The sequence below is a fragment of the Anastrepha obliqua genome, chromosome 2 (genome assembly GCF_027943255.1).
Source record: "Anastrepha obliqua isolate idAnaObli1 chromosome 2, idAnaObli1_1.0, whole genome shotgun sequence".
Taxonomy (NCBI): Eukaryota; Metazoa; Arthropoda; class Insecta; order Diptera; family Tephritidae; genus Anastrepha; species Anastrepha obliqua.
The window spans coordinates 72,838,425-72,865,702 of record NC_072893.1 but is presented as its reverse complement, the minus strand read 5'-3'; the positions used below and the strand labels follow the sequence as shown (position 1 = coordinate 72,865,702).

Here is a 27,278-nt window from a genome sequence, read left to right as displayed (position 1 = left end):
ATGAGGCCGGTCAGGCAGTTACTGTGAAAAGTGTTCGCTATCGTGAGATGATAACGAACTTTTTATGGCCCAACTTGGAAGATATGGATGTGGGACGATATGTGTTTTCAACAGGACGGTGCCACTTGTCACACCGCTAGCGAAATAATGGCTCTTTTGCGCGAAAAATTTGATGACCGAATAGTCTCACGTCGCGGCGATGTCAATTGGCCGCCAAGATCATGTGATTTGACACCGTTGGACTTCTTTTTTTGAAGTTATTTGAAAGAAAAGGTGTATGTTGATAAGCCAGCAAACAATTCAAGAGCTAAGGATGAGATAATTCGGCACATTAACGGCATAGAACCTCAATTATGCCTCAGCGTCATAGAAAGTTTGGACCATCGCATAGAGGTGTAATTTTACCGATATTTTGTTCCATACGTAATTGAGCCATACCAATATTATCATAATCAAGAGAAATGATAATAATTTCGTAAAAAACTTGTATTTTATTCAAAATCAACATCGGCCTTTAAAACTTAACCACCCTTTAGTTGCCTCGATTTTGTAATAAGATTATTTATAATTATATTTCAAGTGAAGGAATAAATACCTTCTGCTCAAATATGAACGAGACTTCATCAATAAAACGGTCCGCGGATGACATATGGCAAAAATAATTTTTTTCCTTTTTTGGTAGGACTGTTGTAAGCTTACATGGCAAATTAACAGCGTGATATATCACATAGTTTGTTTTCTGTGCTACTGTAAACAAGTCAAGCTCGGGTGTGTTCTTCGAATTTAACGATGGAAATTCAAGTTGAACAAAGAATTGGTTTGAAATTTTGTTATCCCAACAAAATTTCGGCTTCAGACGCCTTAAAAATGTTGCAGACAACCTATGGGGACCCTGCTCTATCGCGTGCACGTGTTTTCCAGTAGTACAAATCGTTCAAAGAGGGCCGTACATCAACCCGAAAAACCACGCCAAAGTCGCTCAAAAATTAAGGTTATGCTGACTGTTTTTTTCGATTACGAAGGTGTGGTGCACTCGAAGTTCCTTCCGCAAGGCCGATCGGTTAACGCTGAATATTATTTAAACGTTTTAAAGCGTTTGCGCGAGAACATTCGTCTTAAAAGGAAGGAATCGTGGGACAACAAGTCATGGTTCTTGCATCACGATAATGCACCAGCTCACACATCACGTCTTGTTCGCGATTATTTGAACAAAAATAATGTTAATATCGTTCCGCAAGCACCGTATTTACCTGATATGGCTCCATGTGAGTAGAAGGTATATTTGTTGCTTCGATAAAGTTTATGGGCCGACAGAAGAATTGAAAATCCCTGTAAAAAACATCGCTAGTCATATAATTGAAGTCCTACTATGTAACCAAACATGCAATTAAGCTGTGGAAACCGATGGACTACCGACCGAACTACTAAAATACTGAAGGGTGATCAGATTGCAAGTACTTTTTCCAAAAAGGGTTTTTCTGTCAGATCATTCGTGACTACTGTCAAACTACATACATATTTTTTTTAGTATTCATTGACGTTTCATCATGGAAAGACTTACGCCTCCACAACGCTTACACATCATACAATCGTACGTATTACGAAAATCGACACTCTGTGAAACGCGCTCAGACCAACTTAAGGGGACCCGGGGGGGAGATGTTTCAAAAAATCGATTTTTTGTTTTTTCGATATTTCGAAAGTATAGAACATACTGTCGAATTTTTGAAAGGATATTTAACCGAATGGTCTGAAATAATATGTTATTAAAAACATCAATGGCTATTGCCCGTACTAGAATCATTTTGTTATTTCAATTATTTCGTATTTTTTTAATAAAAAAACTGAAAAAATAACTAATTTTTAGAGTATCAAACTCAAACCGCGCCATTTTGTCAAATTTCTTCTTTTTTTATTCTAGTACGGGATATAGCTACACTCGTTCTGATTAATAATTTGTTTGGGTTTTGTGTTTCAGATAGATAGAAGAGCCAAAATGGAAAACAGCGTCCAAGATCTTCGGTCCAGGTTTCGGGAGGGTCAACTTCAGCGCCACTTTTGAAATTATTATAATTCAGAAAAAAAAAATTATTTTTGTATGTAAAAGAAGTTAAATAAAAATACCTAAAAAATTTAAATATCGTTCTTGATTTTTTTATTGTAAAAAAAAAAATTCCTGAAAATAAAAGACCACCGGGACTCCATAAGTATACAGCAGCAAGGCCCATTTCTGGCTTAATGGGTACGTCAGTAACCGAAATTGCCATTTTTTGGCTGATGGCAACCCGAAGCCATTCAAGAACAGCCATTACAACCGTTTAATACGGCCTATGAGCTGGAGGAATCATCGGCCCACATTTCTTCAAAAACGAGGCTAGCTCCAATGTAACAGGGAATAGTGAACGTTACCGCGCCATGATAAACGACATTTTCATGCCTAAAATTGAAGCCCGCGATTTTCGCAATATTTGATTCCAACAATGGATTTACTGCGTCGTCCTTTCGTTGAACAATTTATCTCCCGTCTCGGACCAGTAGATTAACCAGCAAGATCGTGTGATATTACACCTTTGGACTTTTATTTGAGGGGTTTATATACTCTCAAAAGGCTTTATGGATACACCAGCTTCGATTGAGGCATTGGAAGCCAACATTACTAAAGTTATTCACGATTGGAGTTTACGGATGGGCAAATTACGGCGCTGTTGCGGCCAACATTTGAAAGGGATTATCTTTAAAGAATAAATATCATGAATGGTTCTACACAAAAATATTAAAGATTGCCCAATCAATTTGGAGTTTTTGGTCACCCTTTATTAAGATGCAAGCATCAGCTGCTTTGTGAAATATGAAATTATGTGAAAGGAATTTATTATGCTGTAGATTGAAATTTATGATTGCTCTGCCGAATTCACATAAAGAATGATGATGGACATGCTGTAATCTGAGCTAATTAAACCAGATCAGCCTCTCTTGTAAATATATAAAGTTCTACACAGCAAACAAGTTACGAGACTAAAGTCATCCATATATAAATTTATTGAATCTTATCAGTAGAGATCGGATTTTTATGCAAATTGAATATTTTATTATGATGAGTTTCTAGCTAGGTGCGAACTTCATGTGATGTTAAACAAAATATGCGCTTGCATAAGAATCCGATCTCTACTTATCAGAAACTGAAGGTCTACTGGATGTACCATCGGCCTGATATTTCCAGCACACAAAATTTTACCGATTTTAAGGCCTCCTTCGATAGAACGAAGAGCAGTTTTTTCATGTTGTTATTTATTTAGACTGAGTGAAATAGTCACAAAGTCCACTGATTTGCTTAAATTGGGAGGGAGCTTGTGATACCGAACAAGGTGTCAGATAGGGTGTTTCCTTATCATTATTTAATATTTATAACCTGATATTCATCATATGATTGTTTGAACTGCAGAAGTCCCTCACCGTAAAAATGCTCATACATGCCGGCATTACTGATACCTTGGGTCTCAGCAACTGTGCTGTTACTTTTTGAATGTTGTAAACTGAATATAGGGAATGAAACTGGAGGTAAACAGAAGCAAAGTATCTCCCGTCATCACACAAACAGTCGGCACCTTGGCATCCAAATCACTGCTGATAATTATACTCGTACCTTTGAGATACGAGTAGTAGTGTGCTTAATTTACTTACGAACCAGTAGTACCACCGTTAATAAACTCAACTATGAAATCTCCCGGATGATTCTTTTTCCAAACAAGAGATAATTTTGACTAAGTTGGTAATTGAGTAAAAAATGTTCTTCTCGGTGAACATAACTCACATTTTATGAGTCCACTTTCTTATCTATCCCAATGGGTAATGTCGAAGCTTAGATGTTGACAATATTCGATGAGGGGATATTGAAGTGTTCGAGAGAAAGATTTGCGAACCTTAATGCGTTACTGGTTTGTTTAGTCGCAGTGGCTGAATGAGTTTGTGTTTGACTACCATTGTGTAGGGCACTACTTTGGGCATGAGACACCACATGATGGAAAAATTTATGGACTATGTTTAAGTTCGTGCGGTTTTTTTTCAAAATTTGAAACTTTATTGACGTAAAATGGTTACAAATTTAATATTCAAAGTATTGTCCATCGCTTACTACTACTTTTTCCCATCTTTCTGGCAATTCACGGATTCCCTTTGTGAAAAATTCGGTCGGTTTTGCCGCAATCCACGAATCGATCCATTTTTTGACTTCATCGTAATTACGGAAGTGCTGGTCAGCCAGGCCATGTTGCATCGATCGGAAGAGATAGTAATCGGATGGCGCAAGGTCTGGACTATACGGCGGGTGGGGTAGGACATCCCATTTGAGCGTTTCTAAGTATGTTTTGACCACTTGTGCAACATGTGGCCGAGCATTGTCATGTTGCAAAATAACTTTGTCGTGTCTATCGGCGTATTGCGGCCGTTTTTCTCGCAGTGCTCGGCTCAAACGCATCAATTGTCGTCGGTAGACATCCCCCGTAATCGTTTCATTCGGTTTCAGTAGCTCATAATACACAACACCCAGCTGGTCCCACCAGATACACAGCATAACCTTCAGGCCATGAATATTCTGCGCCGACGTCGATGTTGAAGCATGGCCAGGGTATCCATACGTTGTCCGACGTTTTGGATTGTCGTAATGGACCCACTTTTCATCGCCAGTCACAATTCGATGCAAAAAACCCTTTCTTTTGTGCCGTTGAAGCAGTTGTTCGCATGCCATAAAACGGCGTTCAACGTCTCTTGGCTTCAATTCATACGGCACCCAATGGCCTACCTTTCGGATCATTCCCATGGCTTTTAAACGTTTGGAAATGGTTGATTGATCAACTCCCAAAGTTTTTGCAACCTCTTCTTGCGTTTGAGCCGGATCTTGATCGAGCAATTCCTCCAATTCGGTATCCATGAACTTTGGCGGCGCACCCTCGCGTTCTTCGTCTTCCAAGCCAAAATCACCACTTTTAAAGCGTGCAAACCACTTCTGGCACGTTCGCTCAGCTAGAGCATGCTCACCATAAACTTCCACCAAGATACGATGACTTTCGGCTGCTTTTTTCTTCATATTAAAATAATGAAGAAGAATTCCCCGCAAAAACACATTATTTGGCACGAAATTCGACATTTTCAAGTGTGGTAAAAATATTGTTGTTTACGCTTCAAATAAAAAACTTATACTGACGTTTGTGCCTTACGACATTAGCTCTCCAATGAATGTTTGGAAATGTGGATCGATGGAATAATAATCAAGTTACGCCATCTGTTGTAAAACCGCACGAACTTATCGATAGACCTATTACATTATCAATCGCCCATTGCCAGATAATCACAAATTTCCGAGTATGTTTTTGCTCCGAAAAATCTTCTCATAAAAATCATCTGTCATTAGGAAGCGGCAGAAAACTTTGGAAATCTCCATTTCTAAAACAACACCAAGACGCGCGCCACAAATTGAAAAAGCAGCTCGACCAAATACCCAGCAAAGGATTTATTCGTTAATTATACATATTCCTATTAACGATGCGCAAAATGTTTCAAACTTTCATCAAAACTTTCACCTCTTTAACAACAATTTTTAACTTTCACCTTTTTAAAATGTATGACAAATATATAAGGCGACTTTTCAGTGGCATGGAACTTGTGCAGTGAACAGTGGCCAAATCATTTGACGAGGTGCTAACGTATGAATGAATGTAAATGCTCATGAACTGAAAGTATTCGATGCGCTACTCGATGAATGATGACTGCTGCTAGTCATGGTAGGGGAAAGCCTTTTCCGCGTTCAAAATTTTATATTGAAGAGGATTTGCCTTCACTTCGTGTTTTCAATAGTCTGCCTTTAATACATGAAAGACACGACTGTCGCATTTTACTGAACTCGGCCAAAATTTCTGCTAAAGGATTACTGTGCCCATGAAGAAGAAGAAAATTAGTTCAATAACACTGGTTTACAGCCAAAATGCACCAGAGACGCCGTTATGAAATTCCTATGTAAAATCACCGTCTGATTCCGAAAATCAAGGTTATTTTTTATTCTATGGTAACGTTTTTGAGATATTTACGAATTACCGTTATTTCAAAAAAACAAAAAATTGGGCCCACTTAATCATATATATCTCGAAAACGAATTGAGCGATTCCAAAACCGTTTAAAGCTTTTAAAAGGTAATAAAATTTCCTATAAACTGTGTGTAAAACACTTTTTGCTAGGCCCTGCAGATTCAAAGATAACGAACTATCATAACGGATTTTTTAAATTTTTTTAGTAAAAATATAAAAAAAATTGTACTTTGAGAGAAAGGATCTCGAAAACTTTTTACTTTTTCGTGTATTTTTTGTTTTCACTCTAAGCTCTGTTTTATTACAAAAAAAATAAACTTTGATTAAACAAAATCGATGAACTAATACAAAAGTTACAAGCATTCAAGTAAATATATCCATATAGTAAAACTTAAGTATCCTACAAATAATAGCATATGTACTGTATGTATTCTGTCTTAACTCTATGATCTTATTTTATAATTGAAAAAGTTATGTGTCTTGTTTTGACGCTTATTTATATAAGGATCGGTTTCTCTTATGAGAAACCAACAGTAGTCACCCATCATAGCGACATCCCAGAATCCTTGATACCGACTTTCAATCATTTTCATTTGCTGGTGAAACCTTTCGCCATGCTCGTCACTTTCGTCGCCAAGATTTTGCGGGAAAAAATTTAAATGGGAGTGCATAAAATGAATTTTTAAAGACATATTTACTCCTGAAAGAAAATTAAAAAAGGAATTAGATAAATACGTAAGTGACACATTAGCATATAATTTTCTTAGGCTGGGTTAATCTTCCAATTCAGAACAAATTTTGGTCGTTCTTGTTTGTTCGGAGCAGGGCAATAAATTTAGATTAAGAGCTATATATTCTCATGTAAATTTAAAAATTTGCTTTAAAATTTTTTGTTTAGTTTTAAAGTTAACTGAGAAAACGGTCTTATATACATATATATATATATTGTATATATAACGGTCTTATATGTGTTTTTTATTTACCCATTTCCGCATTGTTTTTGATTAAATCGTTCTCTATCAGCTCGAAGGACTTTTGTGTTTGCCTAAAAAAGAAGTAACGACCTTTTCAAAAGAGTCCCACGCCGCTGCCTCCACTGGTGACAATAGTTCTTTGAAATGGGTATTGACCATTATTTTCCTTATTTGCGGCCCCACAAAAATCCCTTCCTTTATTTTTGCTTCTGAAATCTGTGGAAAGATTGTTTTCAAATAATGAAAAGCTTCGCCTTCTTTGTCCAAAGCCTTGACAAAGTTTTTGATAAGGCCGATCTTGATGTGGAGCGGAGTATGAGTATTTTATGTTATCCACCCCAACTTGAAACGCGATTCGTTCTGGCCAATCCTTTATGATGTAGTGGTCTTGACGTGCTCGGCTATCTCATTTGCATAGAAAGCAACAGTATTTTGTGTATCCAGGTTGTAGACCACATAGCTTTCCAACGACTTTTAGATCGGTACATATTTTTCAATCATGTTCTTCGTATTTAATTAATTCAAGCAATTTTTGCATTGTCTCATATGTTTCCTTCGCATTTACTGCATGCGCGATCGGGATAGATGGCTTTTGGTTGCCAATATGCAATAATACGGCCTTTAAACTTAATTAATTGCCGTCTATGAACAATCGCCACTCTTTTGAATCATATGGTTCACCAAACTGTTTAAATAGACCAGCAATGTTTTTGCAATAACAAACACTGTCCTTCTTCGTATAGTACTGGGAGAATTGTTCGTGACGAGTCATATAATATGTTACCTTAACACCGGATGAAACAAATTTAAATTGTTGCATACGAGAGGCGTGTAGTTTGGCCTTTTCTTTTGACAATTCCAAATCCCTTATCCAATCATTGAGTTGTGCTTGTGACAAAGGGTTTCTTTCGTTTTCCGTTTGCAATTCAGTACAACATGATGCCGCGTAATCAGATAGTGCTGTTGACAATGAAACTGGAGCCGAAACTAAAGTTAAATTTGATTCTGGCAATGTAGCTTCCGTTGAATTTAGTTCTGGTAATGACACTGTAGATACGCTCGCATAGGTTACTTTTTTTGACTTCCCAACCCCAAATACTTTTGTAGTACAAATATAGCAGTCCGTTGAATGGCAAGTTGGTTCCCTCCTCTTCATTGGTGTAATAAATTTCATATGTCGCCTAAATAGATAGTTTAAGAATCATATGTACATATGACAGAATCATATGTACATATGCTACTATTTGTAGGGTACTTAAGTTTTACTATATGGATATATTTACTTGAATGCTTGTAACTTTTGTATTAGTTCATCGAATTTGTTTAATCAAAGTTTATTTTGTTTGTACTAAAACAGAGCTTAGAATGAAAACAAAAAATACACGAAAAAGTAAAAAGTTTTCGAGATCCTTTCTCTCAAAGTACAAATTTTTTTATATTTTTACTAAAAAAATTTAAAAAATCCGTTATGATAGTTCGTTATCTTTGAATCTGCAGGGCCTAGCAAAAAGTGTTTTACACACAGTTTATAGGAAATTTTATTACCTTTTAAAAGCTTTAAACGGTTTTGGAATCGCTTAATTCGTTTTCGAGATATATATGATTAAGTGGGCCGAATTTTTTGTTTTTTTGAAATAACGGTAATTCGTAAATATCTCAAAAACGTTACCATAGAATAAAAAATAACCTTGATTTTCGGAATCAAACGGTGATTTTACATAGGAATTTCATAACGGCGTCTCTGGTGCAGAAAAAAAGTTGAAATTTGTGATCCAGTGTAATTTATAATTTATACATTTTATTCTTTTCCATGCACTTAAAATAAAACATAATCTTGCAGTTCGCCTCGAACCAACACTTACCTCGACATGAGTCGCAGTTTTCACAATTTAGCAATCACTAAGGGTCTCTCAAAAGTGACGCCTAGATGTCGGTATTGAATAATTCCTAGACCGTAACTTCGTTTTATGGCATCTTTGATATTTGTCAAGTAGACAAAGATACACGATAAAATAACGCTTTAATATTCATGAATCGAGTTTTTGGCGGACTTGATCTGCAAATGGGCTCATGGCGAACATTTTAATGATATCATTTTTCACATATAATTGTTAAAAACCGTAAAAACCGTGTTTTGCATAAAAATATTGAAACCTGAAATAATCTAAATTTTTAACACACTTTTATTAGCTCGGGTTGTATGTATGTATGTATGTATGTATGTAACGGAATCTTTGAGCTTAATTCTCACTGGCTTCTAAAAATCTGATCGACTTGGAATTTGGCACACCTATCAAGGACCGATGACAATGCAATAATTTGATAAAAGTTTTCCATTATCCTTATTAGGATTGCCAGGATTAATATTTTCTTTTTTTTACTGTGGGCAAAAAGTAAGGTGAATTTGGTTGTAAAATGAAAAATCTTTATTTATTCTTGTAAATAAATTTCATCCCCTTCAAAATAATCCCCTCTCGATGAAATACACTTATGCCAACGATTTTTCCAATCCCCGAAACATGCCAAATAGTCCATTTCCGGTATAGCCATCAGCACCTTCTTCGATTCAGCTTTTATCTCCTCAATCGACTCGAAACGCCTTCCCCGGAGTGGTCTTGATATAGTAAATATTACAATCATTCTATTGGCAACTACCTATGTACAGAAGGTTATGAAAGTGAAGCAAAATGCATCCCACGCTTTTAGCTCTAATTTGAATTACTCTATTTGTATCTTAATTTTTGTTATAATTCTGTTCTGAGGTAGTTGACTATGACTGATCGTTCGATTTGCTATTACTTCATTATAGGTCTCTTTGTCATTAAAATTTATTTTCTACTTTTTAGTTCGATTAGCAATAAAAGCGTGTTTTTTAGTTTTTTTAAACTATGTATTTTGTATTACATATTTTATTTTAAGGCAACATCTAGACTTTAGTATGATCTTTTCCTTTCTGCTTTATCCCTATCATACTCTGCAGGTAAACGTCGCTACTGGCAATGTGAATAGCAAAGTGGTTGGCAATTGGAGAAATCGAACCAGTTATTTGTTTCAGTGCTGCGATTTTTCCCTGCAGGGTAAGTATATTTACACCTCCACCTACAATTGCACCTACAAACATGCATACATATTTATGTACGGCATAAATATATGTATGCAGTACGTACATAAACTTTATATCGAGAAGACCAGCAGCATAGTTCTTAGCTTGTCGTTGCGCCTTCCTAGGTTAGCTGACTTTGTTGTCTACTAGTTTCAATGTTTAATTTGAAGTTAAATTTGATGTTGTTAATTTTTTTTTCTTCTTCTTTATACTTTCTTACTATTCTCTACAACTATTTTTATACCATCATTCACCGTGTTGTCTGCCACTGGCTATCGCTACTACCAGCTGCTGGTATCTGTCGCCGCTGTTGCTTTTGGCTTTCTTGCTTCCTGGATGCCTGACTACCCGACTGCCTCACGTCCAGCTTCCACTTCCATTTCCGCTTTCACAGCAAGTTTATGGCCACTTGCAATTTTCTTATAACAATTTGTGTTGCTTTGCATATTATTTTATTTTTAGTTGTTTGCTTTTTCTTCCGTTTTTGCATTTTTTTTTTTACATTTACAAATGTTGATATTATTTCTCTTAAACTTATTCTTGCGCCACTATTTGCTTTATGTTTCGAGTGGCCGCGGCTTTGAGGGAAAGTGTAGTTGGTAAATGTAATGGAGGAGTAAGCAAATAAACATAAATATGTAACTAAGTTTATTTTTACTGGATCGTTGTAAGGAAATGTAGCAAGTGTAAGGAACATAAGAAGGAGGAGTTGAGAAATAGGTACCTTAAAAAATGAAGTCATCAAAACTACGAAGTATGACATAAGAGCAAAGTATTTACACAAACCGTTTGATATGCCAGAATGCAAAATGAAATATAATCACATAAAATAGCCTTGCACATATATCCGATGTTTAGCCTAATCAAATTTAGATGCCGACTCCAAATCTCTAATGCATTCTTCGAAGTTGGTATTCGCTGTGAGACGTTTTTAGTTCTTTTTTTAATTTGTGTATAAACAAAAGCAAATTCAATTAAGTTTCGTAACCCAGAGATGATAAATAATTAATCATTTTTTTACAATCTATTTGAGCCAAAGGTGGCCAGCACTTATCTTGATTGGTCAACTTATTGTGCGTTATTTTTAATCATTTTTAAATTTTCGGTGTATTCTAAAAATCATTATCGCTACATTCTTTCTCGTCAGTTACTTACAGTCTGTCCACTAGAAGCGAATCGCCATAATTTAGAAACTAACAAACTACATTGCATGGTCTTATAATATGTATTATACGCAATATATTCAATAAAATCTATAGTCACTATCATTTGCTTTATTATAATCGCTTCAAATCTGCAACTCCTACTTTGTGCTAATTTCTGGACAAGTAGTGCAGGTAATCGACTCCAAATCAGCAGAACTTGCGTTCGTAATACTTGACCATTCATATCTGTGTTCCTTTGAGTGCATGACTATCATTCGGCAGACGTACGTTCGAATCTTCGTGCAACACCAAAATGAAGAAAGAAATAGCGGTCGCCCCTCGGTAGGCACTAGCAAAACTCCGAGTGTGTTTCTGCCATGAAAAAGCTCCTCATAAAAAATATTTGCCGCTGGGAGTCGACTTAAAACTGTAGATCCCTTCATTTGTGGGACAACCTCAAGAGACGCACGCCACAAATTGGAAGAATAGATCAGCCAAACACCCAAAGAGAGTGTCAGCGCCAATAATATATACATATATATTAGGGCGGGTAGATTTAAAAATCGCTCATTGCTCTGTGAAAATCGTATTCTAGGGATCAAAATAAGAAACTTTGCCGAAGGAACCAGACCTCTAAAACAAATTCTAATGTCCCCCAATTTGGGTCGAACGAAAAATCCCACTTTGACCCATTTAGAGTGCTCCAATCGGGTCCAAATGTATGACCGACCCCCACTAACTTTGGACGGCCGATCCACCCATGCCAGTGGCACACCCCCTGGAACTCCCCTGGGGGGTTCCCCATGCAATCATTTCAAAATATCACCATTTTTGGCCTTTACATGAGAAAAGAAACTAAAAAGTTCGACCCAAATTGGAAGACATCAGGATTCGTTTTAGAGGTATGGTTCCTTCGGCAAAGTTTCTTATTTGATCCCTAGAATATGATTTTCACAGAGCAATGGGCGATTTTTTTTGCCTCCCCACAAATCGACCCGGCCTAATAAATATATTCGCTCCTAATATATATATATATTAGCAAACCCGGCCCCCTTCGCTGGGCACACTAAAATAGAATAGATATGGTTTAGAACAGAAAATATATGGTTTTCATATTATTTATTTTTTTATTCTTTATTCAAGCGCTTTGGCATAAACAATATTTTTGGTTTTTCTATTTGTTTTTGAGTAATATAAAATATAAATTGAAAATCAGGAAAAAAGAAGATTGTTTTTAAATTTCAAATCAACGCATATGAATAAACAATCGTCTTTTTTCCTGATCATCCATGAATTTTTCGTTTCAATTTATATGTTTTATTAAGCATTGGAGCTTTTTCAACCATTATCCATTTATATTTTTCAAAAAAAAAAAAAAAAAACGAAAAAAATTGTTTTTTCCACGAACACATAATTTCATTCGGATTTCACATTAAATTCTCAAATTTCGTAAGAAATGATTCACTGTTCCAAAATCCACTCCAAAAAAATTCACAAACAATTTTTACATGTTGCACTTACGTCTTCTCCTTATGGCATCCAAATCAGAAAGAAACATTGACACATTGTAACTCACACTGTCAATTTGACAGTTCAGTTCCGCCTCAAGCGCTAAAAAAGTAAGCGACATTATGGCTGGCTCAAAAGAACGCTGTACCCGTTGCCACTGCTCCGAATTACAACCAAACTTTACGAAACCCATTTTCAATACTTACTTAACAATGTGCATAAGTTTGGTTTAATTCGGTGCAAAGACACGGCGGGTCCACGTTTTGGCATATATTTCGAGACCCTAGTCATCAATAGGTATGAAAATTACCCCGTATTAAAGCACTTATCAACAGCTTTCATTTGATATCCATATTGTACATACACAACCAAAGGTTACCCGGGTCCACGTTTTGACCTATATCTCGAGACCCCAGTCACGTAGCGGCATGAAAAATACTCTATACTAAGGCATTCACCAACAGCTTCCATTTGATATCCATATTGTACATACACATCCGAAGGTTACCCGGGTCCACGTTTTGACCTATATCTCGAGCCCTATCCACCAATAGCTATCCAAACTATACGAAAACCATCTTCAATACCTTCTTAACATTGAGTGTAAGTTTGGTTTAATTCGGTGCAGACACGGCCGGTTAGCGAATACACACAAAAAGTTGACTTTATTTTATATATAAGATTTTTTTCAGTTTGTGTCCGAAAAATCCAAATATCTTACGGAACCCTATTTTTTTCCAAAATAAAATGTAATCCATGTTACTCTTGGATAATGCAGTTTTCGAATGGTGAAAGAATTTTCAAAATCGGTCCAGTAGTTTTTGAGCCTATTCGTTACAAACAAACAAACAAACAAAGTTTTCCTCTTTATAATATTAGTATAGATTGGCCAAAACATTTACAATAGAGCTTGCATGAAGCGACTGTGAAATCAATCCAACATTTCAATCCCATATTGCTGTTTATACTCTACACACCTTTGGCTTAAATGCTTGGAATCGTTGTCTTAATGTTGTTGCCTTGTCTCGTTGACTAGTTCTTCCAAACATCTTTGGTTTGACGGTTGTACAACTTTTTGGCAAATTTTATTCATCAAAGCTGCATTCATTGGTAATAAAGACATATAAATGGCCAAAGTTGTTGAAGTTGAAGTTGTCTATCATCAACAGGACACCAGCACCGACGACGTATGCTATTTACTATTCGCCCAAAAGTAAATTGCATCTGTGAATATTAGGTTTGCTCCATTCCGGTCTGAATTTGCTTTAGCTCAGGCATGTATTTTTTCAACGTGTAATAATGAGAGCAGCGGTTTTTTCAATGTGCTCTGGACTTTGACGTCTTCTGCACGTAAACGTCCTCGAATTGTGTATTTGGATAAATTAGTACTACTTTTTCTTAAAACTGCTTCAATTTCACGCGACGATAAGTTTGACTTTGTCGCAAAAATATCAATGATTTTGCTTTGAAGAGGTATTTTTTTTTTGTGTTTGCCTCGTCTGGGGAAGTGGTCAACATTTTTCAATTCGGTATACAATTGCACCCATTTATTTATGAACGCCTTCGACTTCTTCAAATGCTTTGCTGTAGATGCACGTGATATTTTTGGACCTTTAGGAAGACTGTTTTGAATTGTTTTTTATACATGGAACACATTTTGTGAAAATAACATAGGCTTTCTACATTTCTCACAAAACTAACTAATTGTACAACGTGCATTACGTAAAGGATGCGCCTATTGAGTCGCATTAAAATTGTTTTCATAGTGAAACTCTAAGTATGTACTTCGTACTTCTATTAGACATAGATTGCATTTTTCTTTCTTTGCAATTTTTTTATTTTTCATTTTTTGGGGTTATTAGATAGGATTAAATATTACAGATGGGCATTACTTCCAGGTAATTTCTCTAAAATGGCAAATTTGACAAATCTGACACCCAATTATGCACTATTAAGGACTTGTGACGTAAGTATCCTTTAAATAACATCAAGGTGCGCATCACAAATTGGAGGTGGAGATCGGCCAAACATCTGACAAAGGTATACGCTCCAGCAAGTTTTGGCTACTTACTTATTTATTTTATTTTATGTTTTCAAATATTTTTCATAAAAATATAAATCACTATATAAGAAAACCCATACAAAGATTTATAAAAATCCATCAAATTTTCGTAAAAATTGCATACTTTTCAACAGGTTACCTGCCCGATAAATCATATGGTATAAGACTCATACAGCGGCCACGATAGCTATATGGGGTGGTGCATGACTACTATTCAGAAGTGCAAAGCTTCTTCGTGCATGAAACGTCAAACGAGACAAAAAGTGTCTTCTAATAGAATCATATTTATGCCACGAAAACCCATCTGCCATTCGGGGTCGGCCTAAAACTTTAGATCCTTCCATTTGTGGAACAACATCGAGACACATGCCACAAATAGGAAGAGAAGCTCGGCAAAATATCCGAAAAGGATGTAAACGCAAATTATATATGTTATATAAATATAATTATATTATATACATGCGTTCATATCGCCAATTAGTCGCCGTGTCTGATACGCTCATGTATCATATATGAGAATATTTTATCTAATGAAAATTTGTTGAATGTCGTGAGCTATTTCTGGTATGAGACGTGGCGTCATAAACTATATAAATTATAAACGTCAAAAAACCAATAAACCGTAGCAGTAAAAGATAAAAGTCAAAGCTCTTTATTTACGTCTTAGCAATTAAATGAAATTATCAGGTCAGTCCATAAGTTCGTGCGTATTTTACCCATAATTTCACTTTTGTAAGATTTTTGTATACAAAAAATTATTCGCGGAATATAACGGAACTATTTACATTTTCTTTGATATATTGTGCATTCAACAAGTGATTTTAATCGCGGATAGAAGCACGTGTTGTTAAAAAATGAAATGGAATCTTCGAACGCGTATAAGAGGCATATTTTGTATTTTTGTTTTATAAAAGTTGTAAAAATGCAACAACTGCTGCTGCAGAAATAAACACTCTTTACGGAGAACACACCGTGAGTGTAAGGACTGCTCAAAAGAGGTTTTGAAAATTCCGAAGTGGTAACTGCGACGTGGAGGATGCCCCGCGCGCTGGTCGTCCTGAAGTCTTTAACTCCGACGCCTTGCTCGAACTCGTGGAAGCTGAGCCAAATTTGACAGTCGATATGAAAGCTCAGAGGTAAAATTCATTGCATGGAACAGTTCACAGGCACCTGGTTTAGTTAGGAAAGGTTTCAAATGAAAATGAAATTTTTTGAAGCATATCGTGACTGGTGATGAAAAATTGGTACTTTACAATAATCTTGTTCGAAAACGCCAATGGTTAGATAAAGATGAAACACCAGAACCGACCCCTAGGGATGGCCTTCACCCCAAGAAGATTCTCCTGTCTATTTGTTGGGATATGACCGGTATTGTTTATTATGAACTTCTGGAACCAAACCAGATGATAACTGCTGATTATTATTCCCATCAGCTATCAAACCTGAAACCGCAAGGCAAACATTAGGCAAGCTGAACGAACTCGGATGGGAGCTAATGCCGCATCCACTATACTCTCCGGCTATTGCACCTTGTGATTATCACCCTTTCCGTGGACTTCAATCCTATATGAGTAACAAGAACTACTCCTCAAAAGAAGCTATAAAAAGGGATATCGAAGCGTATTTTGGCTCGAAGGACAAACAACTTTTTGAGCAGGGAATAAAAAATGTGCCTAAACTTTGGGAAGACATTGTAAATAATGAAGGAAAATATATTATTGATTAATAAATACTATATAAGAGAATTTGTTAATGATGTTCATTGAAACAGGTTAGACAAAAGGCTTTGCTGCATATTTTGCATTCCATTTTTACCTGTTCGGCTCTAAGAGAATTGTCTCAACTGTTTCCGAAGAAGTTTTCCATCAATCCTCGTGCTAGTCGAAGAATTTCTTTCCATTGGAGGTGTTGGTAATGATAATGGTAATACAAGTAGTTGTACGAGTTAGGCTAAGGCCTTTTTGCATTACAACCAGTTTGACCTATTGTGCACCTCAAAGTGCTTAATTTTAGTTATTTAGTATGGCGAGGAATCGAACCAGATCCTCAGGAGGGAGCATTTGAAAGTCCTCTAGTAGGCACTAGCTGAAAATTCTGCATCCCCTGTTACCTAATGCTTTACAATTGGTTATCAAGTCCTATTGTATTGAGATATTTAGTGCAAGCAAAGTGACTTGTAAGTGCATTAACTGATCTGACGTCCTTTTTGTCTAAGATTAGAGTAGATTTTGGTCTGTTGGTATTAAAGTTCAGGAGCTTTTTAGCGTAATTCAGGCATTTTGTGCCGTTCCAGTATTAATTAGTATTTATTTGGATAAATTTTTTGGTTTCCTGTTTTAGATTGGTTATGTGGTCATTTGCATGAAACTTAAAGCTATCTAAGACTTTGAGGACTGATTAACTGTCAAAAAGTATTTTAATTTTAACTTTTTCGAACCCTCTTTTGGATACGATTTCCACTGTTTCTTTAATGGTGTAAGGCTATGCATGGAAAGTTTTAGTATATGTACTCATTGTTAAATATTTATGTACTCTAGGCCCCATTATTTCTGCTCCTATCCCCTGAAACGTTTTGGATTTATCTGTATACCATTTTTAAGAGTCATCATGTAGCCATGTTGGGCTAGTTTTCCACTCTTCTATAGACGGAAAAATAACCTTGAGGTCTAAGGTAATGTTCTTTGTTGGCTAATTCGCCCAGCCCTGACCGAATAATTATTCCTGAATTTTTAGTGTTTTCGGTGTCACTATCTATAGATAGTGATCTTCTAGAAACCCTCGAATTTCTTTCCTATTTCTACTGCATTTAGTTAAAAACAAAACTGAAATAAAATGCTAGTAAATTGACAACTTCGCTGAACTTTGTTTTCCTATGCTGTCAGACGGATAATTCTTAGTAATTAATAGAAAAAATGCAATCCTGCTTAATTTCTCTAAGATAACTCAATCGAGGAAATGTACCCCACAAAAATACAGCTGCCTCTGCCTTGATTTTAATTGGTTTGATATATTTAGGCCGATATTGGGGATATTTTCATTATTATAAAACTTTTGATTTAGCGTGAAAATTGCCCGAGTGAACAAATTTACAAATTTTATTGTTGTTTTTATATTCATTGTATTATCTAAAAGTTTGCATCTGTATTATTAGTTCCAACAAGACTGAGAATATTGAAAACAATTGAGCTTAGACATTATCATATGGGGACAGGGGACCTGTTAATTAGAAATTTCAAAACAAATTTGAGGATGCAGGGTTATATCCCATTTAAATATGTGCAAGTTTGAAGTGGCTTAAACTGCCCGTTGATCACTGATAATTTTTTTTGGAAATGTTTAAGGATATTTTTAAATTTTTATATATCTTGTAAAAAGTTTGGAACTTGGGTTTAAGTGGTATTTGTTATAGATTAAAAAAGAACTGCATTCATATACCCATTTGCCATGCTTACTTTTTATTTTACCCTGCTAATAGTTTGAGTGCATAGAAAAAACATTGACATTAAGTAACATAAAATTAAATTCCTGGTGCTAAATATAAATTAGAGTTGAAATCTAAAAAAATAAAAATTAGAATTAAACTTCATTTAACGTATCGAGCGGATTTGAAGTAGTTCTAGTGGTAGTTGTTTTCGGTGTAGTTGTTGTCGTCGTTGGATCTTCCCAACCTTTGACGACCAGAGCATCTCCAAATACAGGTTTGAAGAATAAAACGAAACGAGAGTAACGACGTGCAGAGTTCTAAAATAAAAGATATGAGAAGAAGAAATAATAAAAAATGTCATAATAATATTAATCAAATTATTAAAAGAAATTCAAACATAACAGTTTATGAAAGCAATTTGTGCTTTTTAAAGCTTTTCTCAAACTAACTAAGCATAGAGCAAAAGCTTTTAAAAATTTAATGCGGAAATCAGTATGCCACAATGCAAGCCAGCTCCGGCGCAAGCTTTCGGTTATAACGAGAACTCAAAAAAAGCTTCAGTCTATGCTTTCAATTACAGTTAAGAAAAAAGTTTCAAACTGTGCTTTGGATTAGAGCGCGCACTCTGGTTAGCAACCAAACAAACTTTTCTGCACTAAACTTACCATAATCAGTCGTGAGAAAGATTTGGAGATATTCGTTAAAGTTGCAAATGATTTGTTAAAAAGCTCATCAGGAAAATCCAAAGACACTTGCTTCCTATCGAACTCCGGTACATCGTCATATTTGCTATTGGAGTTATCAGTGGCACGTGCCGGGCGTATGAGACGACTATTGGGCAGATGCGAAAATTCACGGCGCTGCAAGTAACAAAAAAATAAATAAATAAATAAAATTCTATATAAAATATACGAATGTGACATATGTATATACATATTCCTAACTATTTTTGCTCATTTATTTATTTATTTGCATGAAATAAAATTGCAAAAGATTATTTTACACAATTATCGACAGGGACTACCGACCTAAGAAATATTTATTCCCCTAAATTTAGAATGAGCACTCACTACCGAGGCCTTTGGCCTTTTTGTTAAAATATCTCAAACTAGCAAGTCTGTTCATCTGCTGACTTAATGTAGGCTTGCTTCGCTTAACATCGAAAGCTGCTAATGCCGAACTGGTAGCTTTGAACGATGCCAGAATTACAAAGGAAAAGAACGAAGCGAAGCGTGAATTTCATATTTCAAGGGCAGACAAAGTGCCATCAAATGGAGCATTTCTCTTTAAAGCGCCTCAGGCACTCGAAACTAAGCTATCATTTGACCAAATTTCAACATTATGGCACATTTATACCCTTTTTTGACAGCTGTCGAAGTGCGCATCGAACAAGTACCATAATAATAGGAAATATGATACAACGTCCACCCGCCTGACCTCCTCTTTCTGAACTATAGCCCAGCCAAGGCCTTAGCCTTCGAACACGCGCTATGAGCATTTTGCTTAAGCTGTTTTTTATTCCACGAAAATTGTCTATGTTCTCTGGCAGGTTTGCACTCATTACCTTAAGCATACAAAGTGTCCAAGAAAGTTGTCCTAGATACTTAAAGACATTATTATATTATGTATATTGCTAAGTTTTAAAATACATGACTAAATATTTTTTAAATTTTTTTTCTTCTTATGAAACTTTACCCTCCACAGCTATCCCACAGCTTACTTCTTTAGCTTTAATATTTGTTTTACCGATTTGTTAGCTAATAGTTTCCACGCAAAAAAAATGTTTTCTTAATAATGTGAATTAGAGAAAGCTTAAACTCAAAACCTTATCAAGCAGCCATTTTTAAATTTCAGGGCTTGGTTGAAATTTTATTGCTGATTTTTATTGGCAAACTGACAAACCCTGTAACTTGAAACAGAAAAACTTACTGATAATGCAGAAGTGAAATTTATAATTTGAAAAGTTTATTTCCAGGAATTCTGAAAATTAAAAAAATTGTCAGAAGGTAAATTAAACATATTACTCGAACGCCATGTGAACTTCGAGCCAAGTCGTTGAAAAAGACCAAATTTTTTAATTAGAACCTCACTGATCATACAACACAATAACACATCATCTCACAAATTTGTTACCGTAAACGAATCTCGGGCCAAAATCTCAACAAATATCATCATTTTCACTTGAAATTGCTATCTATCTGCACTTTCTGAAACTCAAGCTACTGCTTAAAGGGAACCATTTCCCCATTGGTAGAAGACATAAAAGAACACATAAATAAATTTTCCAATATAATAATAATACTTTTTAATAAAAAAAGATTATACCTATTTTAGAAATTGCACGCAAATTCTTACATACATACATACATAATTGGCGCGTACATCCTTTCTGGGTGTTTGGCCGAGCTCCTCCTCCTATTTGCGGTGTGCGTCTTGATGTTGTTCCACAAATGGAGGGACCTACAGTTTTAAGCCGACTCCGAACGGCAGATATCTTTATGAGGAGCTTTTTCATGGCAGAAATACAATCGGAGGTTTGCCATTGCCTGCCGAGGGGCGACCGCTATTAGAAAAAACTTTTTCTTAATTTTGGTGCTTCACCCTGATTTTCGAATGGTAGTCACGCACCAACCCATTCGGCTACGGCGGCCGCCACTTCCACTAAAATTTTTGGATTTATTTTGGAATATTGTAGAAACTCGATTTTTTTATTCTACGAGTATTCCAGAGTTTATATTCTTATAGTTTTCTACTATATAATAGGTCTATGGATAAGTTCGTGCGGTTTTACAACAGATGGCGTAACTTGATTATTATTCCATCGATCCACATTTCCAAACATTCATTGGAGAGCTACTGTCGTAAGGCACAAACGTCAGTATAAGTTTTTTATTTGAAGCGTAAACAACAATGTTTTTACCACACTTGAAAATGTCGAATTTCGTGCCAAATAATGTGTTTTTGCGGGGAATTCTTCTTCATTATTTTAATATGAAGAAAAAAGCAGCCGAAAGTCATCGTATCTTGGTGGAAGTTTATGGTGAGCATGCTCTAGCTGAGCGAACGTGCCAGAAGTGGTTTGCACGCTTTAAAAGTGGTGATTTTGGCCGCGCCGCCAAAGTTCATGGATACCGAATTGGAGGAATTGCTCGATCAAGATCCGGCTCAAACGCAAGAAGAGGTTGCAAAAACTTTGGGAGTTGATCAATCAACCATTTCCAAACGTTTAAAAGCCATGGGAATGATCCGAAATTCAATTTTCGAAAAAAAACCGCACGAACTTATTCATAGACCATTACATAAGGGTTGTCCGTAAATGTAGAAACCAAATTTTTACATCGGATTTCCTAAACCTCATCCCCATCTCTGCACTACTCTAGTGAAAGCTATCACATACGAGGGTGTTCAAAAAATAAGGCTACGTGGGCTACGTACATTCGACTTTTGATTACTATTTTTTTTTATGTTGGTACACTCGTCTTGAAGATATATTTAGTTTATTTGTGAGAAGCATAAATACGATTGCCGACGATTAGGGCCCAGTGCGCAGCGAGCAAATCTCTGATTCCCCTATGGATACTCATAAAATTAAAGCTAAACGAAAATATTGAAAAAATTGAATTTAAAAGAATATGTTAAACAGATCGGTACTAAATTTTATGTGACATCTCTTACACTAAATTAATTAAGGGGTTGTACCTAGACAGTTAGAATTTGAACAAAAAAAATTTTTATTTTTATTTTATTTTTTTAATGTATATTTAAGAATACACACAGAAAATGTGATATCGTTCCGGTGAATATTTTCAAAGTTATAAGCAAATTTGGAAAAAAACATTTCAGAGAATTTGTATCCTATGTTAAGTGTTTTTCAAACTTAAACGCGTTTTTCTCAAAATGGTGTTTTCAAAGTCGCTGACCAACATTACTCAAAAACGGGTAAACCGATTAGTCTCAAATTTTAACATGAGCTTTTAAATATATTTTTTAGTAATTAATAGATTTGGCATTACTTTAACGAAATCTGTTTGGTTTTTTAATTTCAGAGGATCCAGTTCAGAGATATAGTGGTCACCGCAAAACATCTTTTTTGAGAGGAGCTCCCGGAGATCAGCTGTAGCTCCTTTCCAAGTAAGTATTTGTACTGATAGTAAGTCTTAAAATACAGTTAAAAGATGAAGGAAGATGTGTAGAAATTTATAGATCAATAAATTAAGAGTTTTCTCAGCAAAATGCTGGAAAATTTTTCTAACTGCATATAAACCATTAATATTAATTTTTTGAGTCTTCATAGAGTTCTCTGCGCGACACGCCTTCACCGTCTCTAATCAGAATCAGAATGTGTATGAGAAATTCATGATCGTGGTATTACCGATTGAGGGAGTGAGACTGAAAAAAATCGTTCATTTTATTTTTTACAAACCACCCTAATGTACATATGAAAAGAAAAAATGTCAAGCCATTATTTTATTTTAAATATGTATTTTTGATACTTTTTCACTAAAGAGCTATGCTCTGATAAAAAGCTAGTAGTGGTAATTACTTTATAAAGAAACTTCGGGTTAATTCTTCTTTGCTGATAAATTACCTTTATAAAAATACCAAAAACGTTGGCATTGCATTTAACGAATTTTTTCGATTTTTACTCACTAAAACGACCAACAATTTTGCAAAAGTGTAAAATGGCTGTATTATTGCAAAGTGAACTTGACGTAACTTTAGAGGAAATTGTTGAAGATTATCAAGTTGTATCAATTTTTGAACACTCGCTATGAGATGACTCAGTTGATAAATTTTCTCTGAGAACTTCGAGCGTTGCGGCGCTTGTAGTGCCATCTTTTTGGAATCGCAACTCGGATATTTTCATTTTGGGGAGTTCTGGTAAGCATCGGTCTGTATATTGAGAACCATTGGTAATTTGGTGATTCATAATAGTAATTGGATAATGGTAATGAGGTTTCCGTACTCATTTCGGAAGAAATAAACCGCACCAGACAGTTAAGTTTTGTGGATGCATTGATGCTTGGTGAAATATTTTGGCATTAGGTTCGCTTGTTTAAATAGTCGATGAGCCAAAAATTTGACTGAGCCGGAATCTCGATATTTTTTTAATAATTTCCAGACATTGATGAAACGACAAACCCTACTAAATATAATATTTTAACACCTGAATGCTACTGGTAACTTTGACAGCTGCTGACGCATAATATCTGTGTTCGATAGCACAGAAGCTACTAGCAACGATTAAAAAGGAAACTTGAGAACAGTACAATGGACTTAATTGTGTCAGAGAATAAAAAAACGATTATTTCTAATTTTTTCAAGTAAGTTTTTTCTTAACGCCAAAAACTTATCCAGAACTGAAGAGTGCAGTGACAGAATGACACAAGGGAGACATTCATTTTGTGCTGGTAAAAGTTTAGGCAGCAAAAATTATACATTACGAAAACATATGTATAGTTGAACTGAAAACAAATGAATTAATTTTGTTGTTTTTTTTTTGTCGGAATTTGGCCGCTTAGATTAGGTTCGGATATATGGCTGCCCTTGCGAGGGGCCCACTTAAGCAAATATTCAAAATTTGTACCATACAGGGGGAGTGGAGGGAAAAGGAGAAAGGAAGGAACCAAACAGGCAGAAGGGGCTTGGATTAGAGGACGACGACCAACGGTGACGATTTACGTTCGTATTAACCGGTTCAAGCTATTAATGAATTTCACCAGATGAGTGATATTTAAACCCGCAATATCCGCAGGGGTAGCGAAAAACTGAAAGCCCAGATGTCTAAATTTTTGCGCGACGAAAGCAGAGCAGCTGAGAAGACGGTGCTGAGATGGTTCCACCTCATCCTCCAGAAAGCTTCGGCAAAGCTTCTGGAATTCCAAGTTTTAACACACGGACGCCTAGCGAACAATATCCGGTAAGGATACACACCAAATTCGTGAGCTGTGGCTTTGTTAGCCTTAGAAATTTCCCCGAGTGTCCCCGATCTACCTGTGGCCAGAAGGATCTCGGGACTTTCTACATATATTTGCGCACTAGTCCAGGGCTCGCCGAGTTGGCGCGACACCCGTCTTTCCAAGCACTTTTGCCCTAGGGCAGGTTTGAAATTTTCTGTTTTATTTCAAAATCCATAAAATGGAAAACTTAACAACAAAAAAAGTTAGTATATAGGTATAAGCAGATGAATAAATTCATGGTAACCTTTTTTACAGCAAAAACAATTTGTAAATAAATTCAGCTGAGATGAATTCTTACTCAAGTGTGGCAAATTTTCCGCATGTAATTTTTTTTGCTTTTTCTTCTCTTTGGGAGAGAATTTTCGTTTAGGCTCTTAATTGGGATTTATGGCTGGCGATGCCGAATTTTGTTATCGAAAGAAACTAATAATTGGAAAGGCCATCCCAGCGCTCTAAACACCCGTCATTATGAAAACTAAGAGGTGGCGCAAAATTAATCAGCCTATCGGAGAATTTTTAGTTTTTGCAAAAAGTGTCGTACATTAATCATATTTGGCACTTGGGATCTAGACTGCCGCAGTGTACTTAAACAAGCCAAATGAAGATTTCTATTATGCAATCAAACCCAATAGGATGATTAATTTTGCGTCACCTTTTATTAAAATTAAAAAAAAAACACTTTCTTCTGAAAACCAAAATGTATATCGAATGATTTATTCAATCCTGTACAATTATTTACACATATTTATGATATGGGTTTACAATCGAGTGCAATGGGCTACATAAAAAATACTTAAACTTAAGTAAAAAATAAACATAAAACAAAAAGCAAAAAAATAGTACATTTTTCCAGCAAACATATTTTTCAATTTCGTTAAAACAAATGTTACAAAAATCGACAAATTTTCGCCTACATCAAGAAATATAGTTTTTATGTATTTTTTGCAAGCTTATAGTTAGTCGTAAAGGAGTTTAACTGATGTAAAAGAAAGTTGGGTTTGCAAAATCAAGAAAATAAAGAAGTAGATTTTAAATGACGAAAATCGTAAAATATTGAAAAGTTTTTAACAAACAGTATTTTTAAGATAATTTTATAGATACATTATTTTCAGGAAAATATCCGCTAACGAAGTTCATTGCTTCTAAATTCAATGCACAATTTTGTGCGGAAAAAGTAAAAAATCTCTTCGATTTAGTAGTACGTGAGCGCGCGCCATGTCTTTACACATGTGTCTGTGTAGATGTGTGTTCTTCGATGAAAGTGCATTCTCAAATGGGTGTGTGGATGGGTGTGTTAGTTTAGTTGTAGCGCGTATTTAGTATTAATTTTGTGCACAGCTACATACGTACATACGGATGTATGTATGCGCTACATACCTATTTACATATGCATGCACGAAACTGTTTATATGTATGTGTGTATGTAATTAGCATCACAGCAGCCTCTAGCAGCCTTGCTCTTCCTTAATAGCCAGCTTCATCGGAATCTGGCGCTGGCGTCGTGCCACCACCAGCAGGACCAGCGGCGGAGCCTTGCAGAATAGGTCCAGAGAAGCCCAGGAACTTTGAAACAATATTACCCAAACCAGCATTTGGATTCGCGCTACCATTGCCAGCTGAAGAGCCGCTGAAAGCGGTAATGGTGGTCAATACGCCAGTGGTCAGATCGTTGGCAATATTGCCCAGACTACGTATCTTAGGCGACACAACAGCAGTGACAAGAGTTTGGAAATCCCTAATCGGTACTGGTGGCCTAATGTCCCATTGCCTGTTCTTCTCGATATTGGCGCGATCCAATTGCTCAATTACGCGCGTTTTCGTGTCGAGGAAGTTGTCGATTTTCTATACAAAAGAAAGGGGATTTTAAATAGGAGAAAAAATAAAAGTATTTTTAAGAAAAGTCTTGAGTGGCACTACTCACACCAAAAACAAATCCAAGCACTGCATTTTTCGCCTCGAATGTCGCATCGGGTAATTTTCTTTTGTTGCGCTCGAGCTCATCACCTGAAACTGCCTGCAAATTGGTAATAACATTATTAGCTAAGTCATGTTGGACAATGGAGAAGAGAATAGAAAAAAATTAAGCCGCGTTGCATCCAACTCACATGCATGTTATTGTGTATGGAATATTTATACTTTTATTATCTGCTTAAAATGCGAAAAGCTTTTAAAGAAGAAAAAATCGTAAGTGCATACAATAGAATTCAACACAAGCGCAAGTACCAAAGAGTGTATTCGTAACTTAATGTGCACATGTCTGCATACATGCATACAAACATGGATTTTTTTAAATGTATGTATATATGTCTGTATGTCTGTATGTATGTATGTATGTCTGTATGTAGTACATAAATGCATTTTGATTAGCCAGATTTTAAGCGATTAAGGTCGTCGTGGCGCAATTTTGCAATTATTGTCCAATATTAATCAATGCAAGATCTGTTTAGAAATATTTCGCTAAGCGATGCAAGTAATCACACAAAACTGCCTTTTTTATTTTTATTCTTAATTCAATTCTTAATTCTAAGCCCGCGTTCAGTTCAAAGTTCGTCTGAAGCGAATTACTTGGCTCCAATGGCTCGTAATCTATGACAGATAAGAAGTGGTCACTTACTGACCAACCGCCTTAATGAATGTCTAGTTGACCGATTTATTGTTGGACTGTGTCACACTAACTTTACCTTCAGCAGCAATAGAAAAAAATCCGGTTTCAAGTTCGCATTCATTTGAACAAATTATCATGATCGTTCATACATGTGCGTGTGTGTGAGTGTGTATGCGCATGTGTCATTTATGTATGTTTCATTAGATTTTTTTTTATTTATTTAAGTTAAGATATTGTCTTTTGATCCGATTCGTGTCATAATATGCGCCACTCGCGTTCGACTTGACCCAGTTAAAGTACAAATAAATATAAAGCCAATAAAAAGTAAACAATAAAAAAAAACACTACAATTAAAAAAATTGTTAACAGAAAGGCTTTATTTATCGATCCTAAACAGTTTCCATACCGCTGAAAAACCT

The 27,278-nt window shown here is 35.7% G+C and overlaps 1 protein-coding gene across 1 annotated transcript in view; it reads right to left on the bottom strand.

Annotated features, from left to right (window-relative positions):
• Window positions 1-18,351: 18,351 nt before the first annotated feature.
• Window positions 18,352-27,278, bottom strand: part of LOC129238203 (uncharacterized) — a 69,671-nt gene continuing 60,744 nt past the window's right edge. The window contains exons 3-6 of the mRNA XM_054873245.1: window positions 26,176-26,268; window positions 25,722-26,096; window positions 18,960-19,154; window positions 18,352-18,611 (exon numbers count right to left, since the gene is read on the bottom strand). Of these exons, the coding sequence (XP_054729220.1) occupies window positions 18,447-18,611; window positions 18,960-19,154; window positions 25,722-26,096; window positions 26,176-26,268 (828 nt within the window). The 3' untranslated portion in view covers window positions 18,352-18,446. The remainder of the gene's footprint in view (window positions 18,612-18,959; window positions 19,155-25,721; window positions 26,097-26,175; window positions 26,269-27,278) is intronic.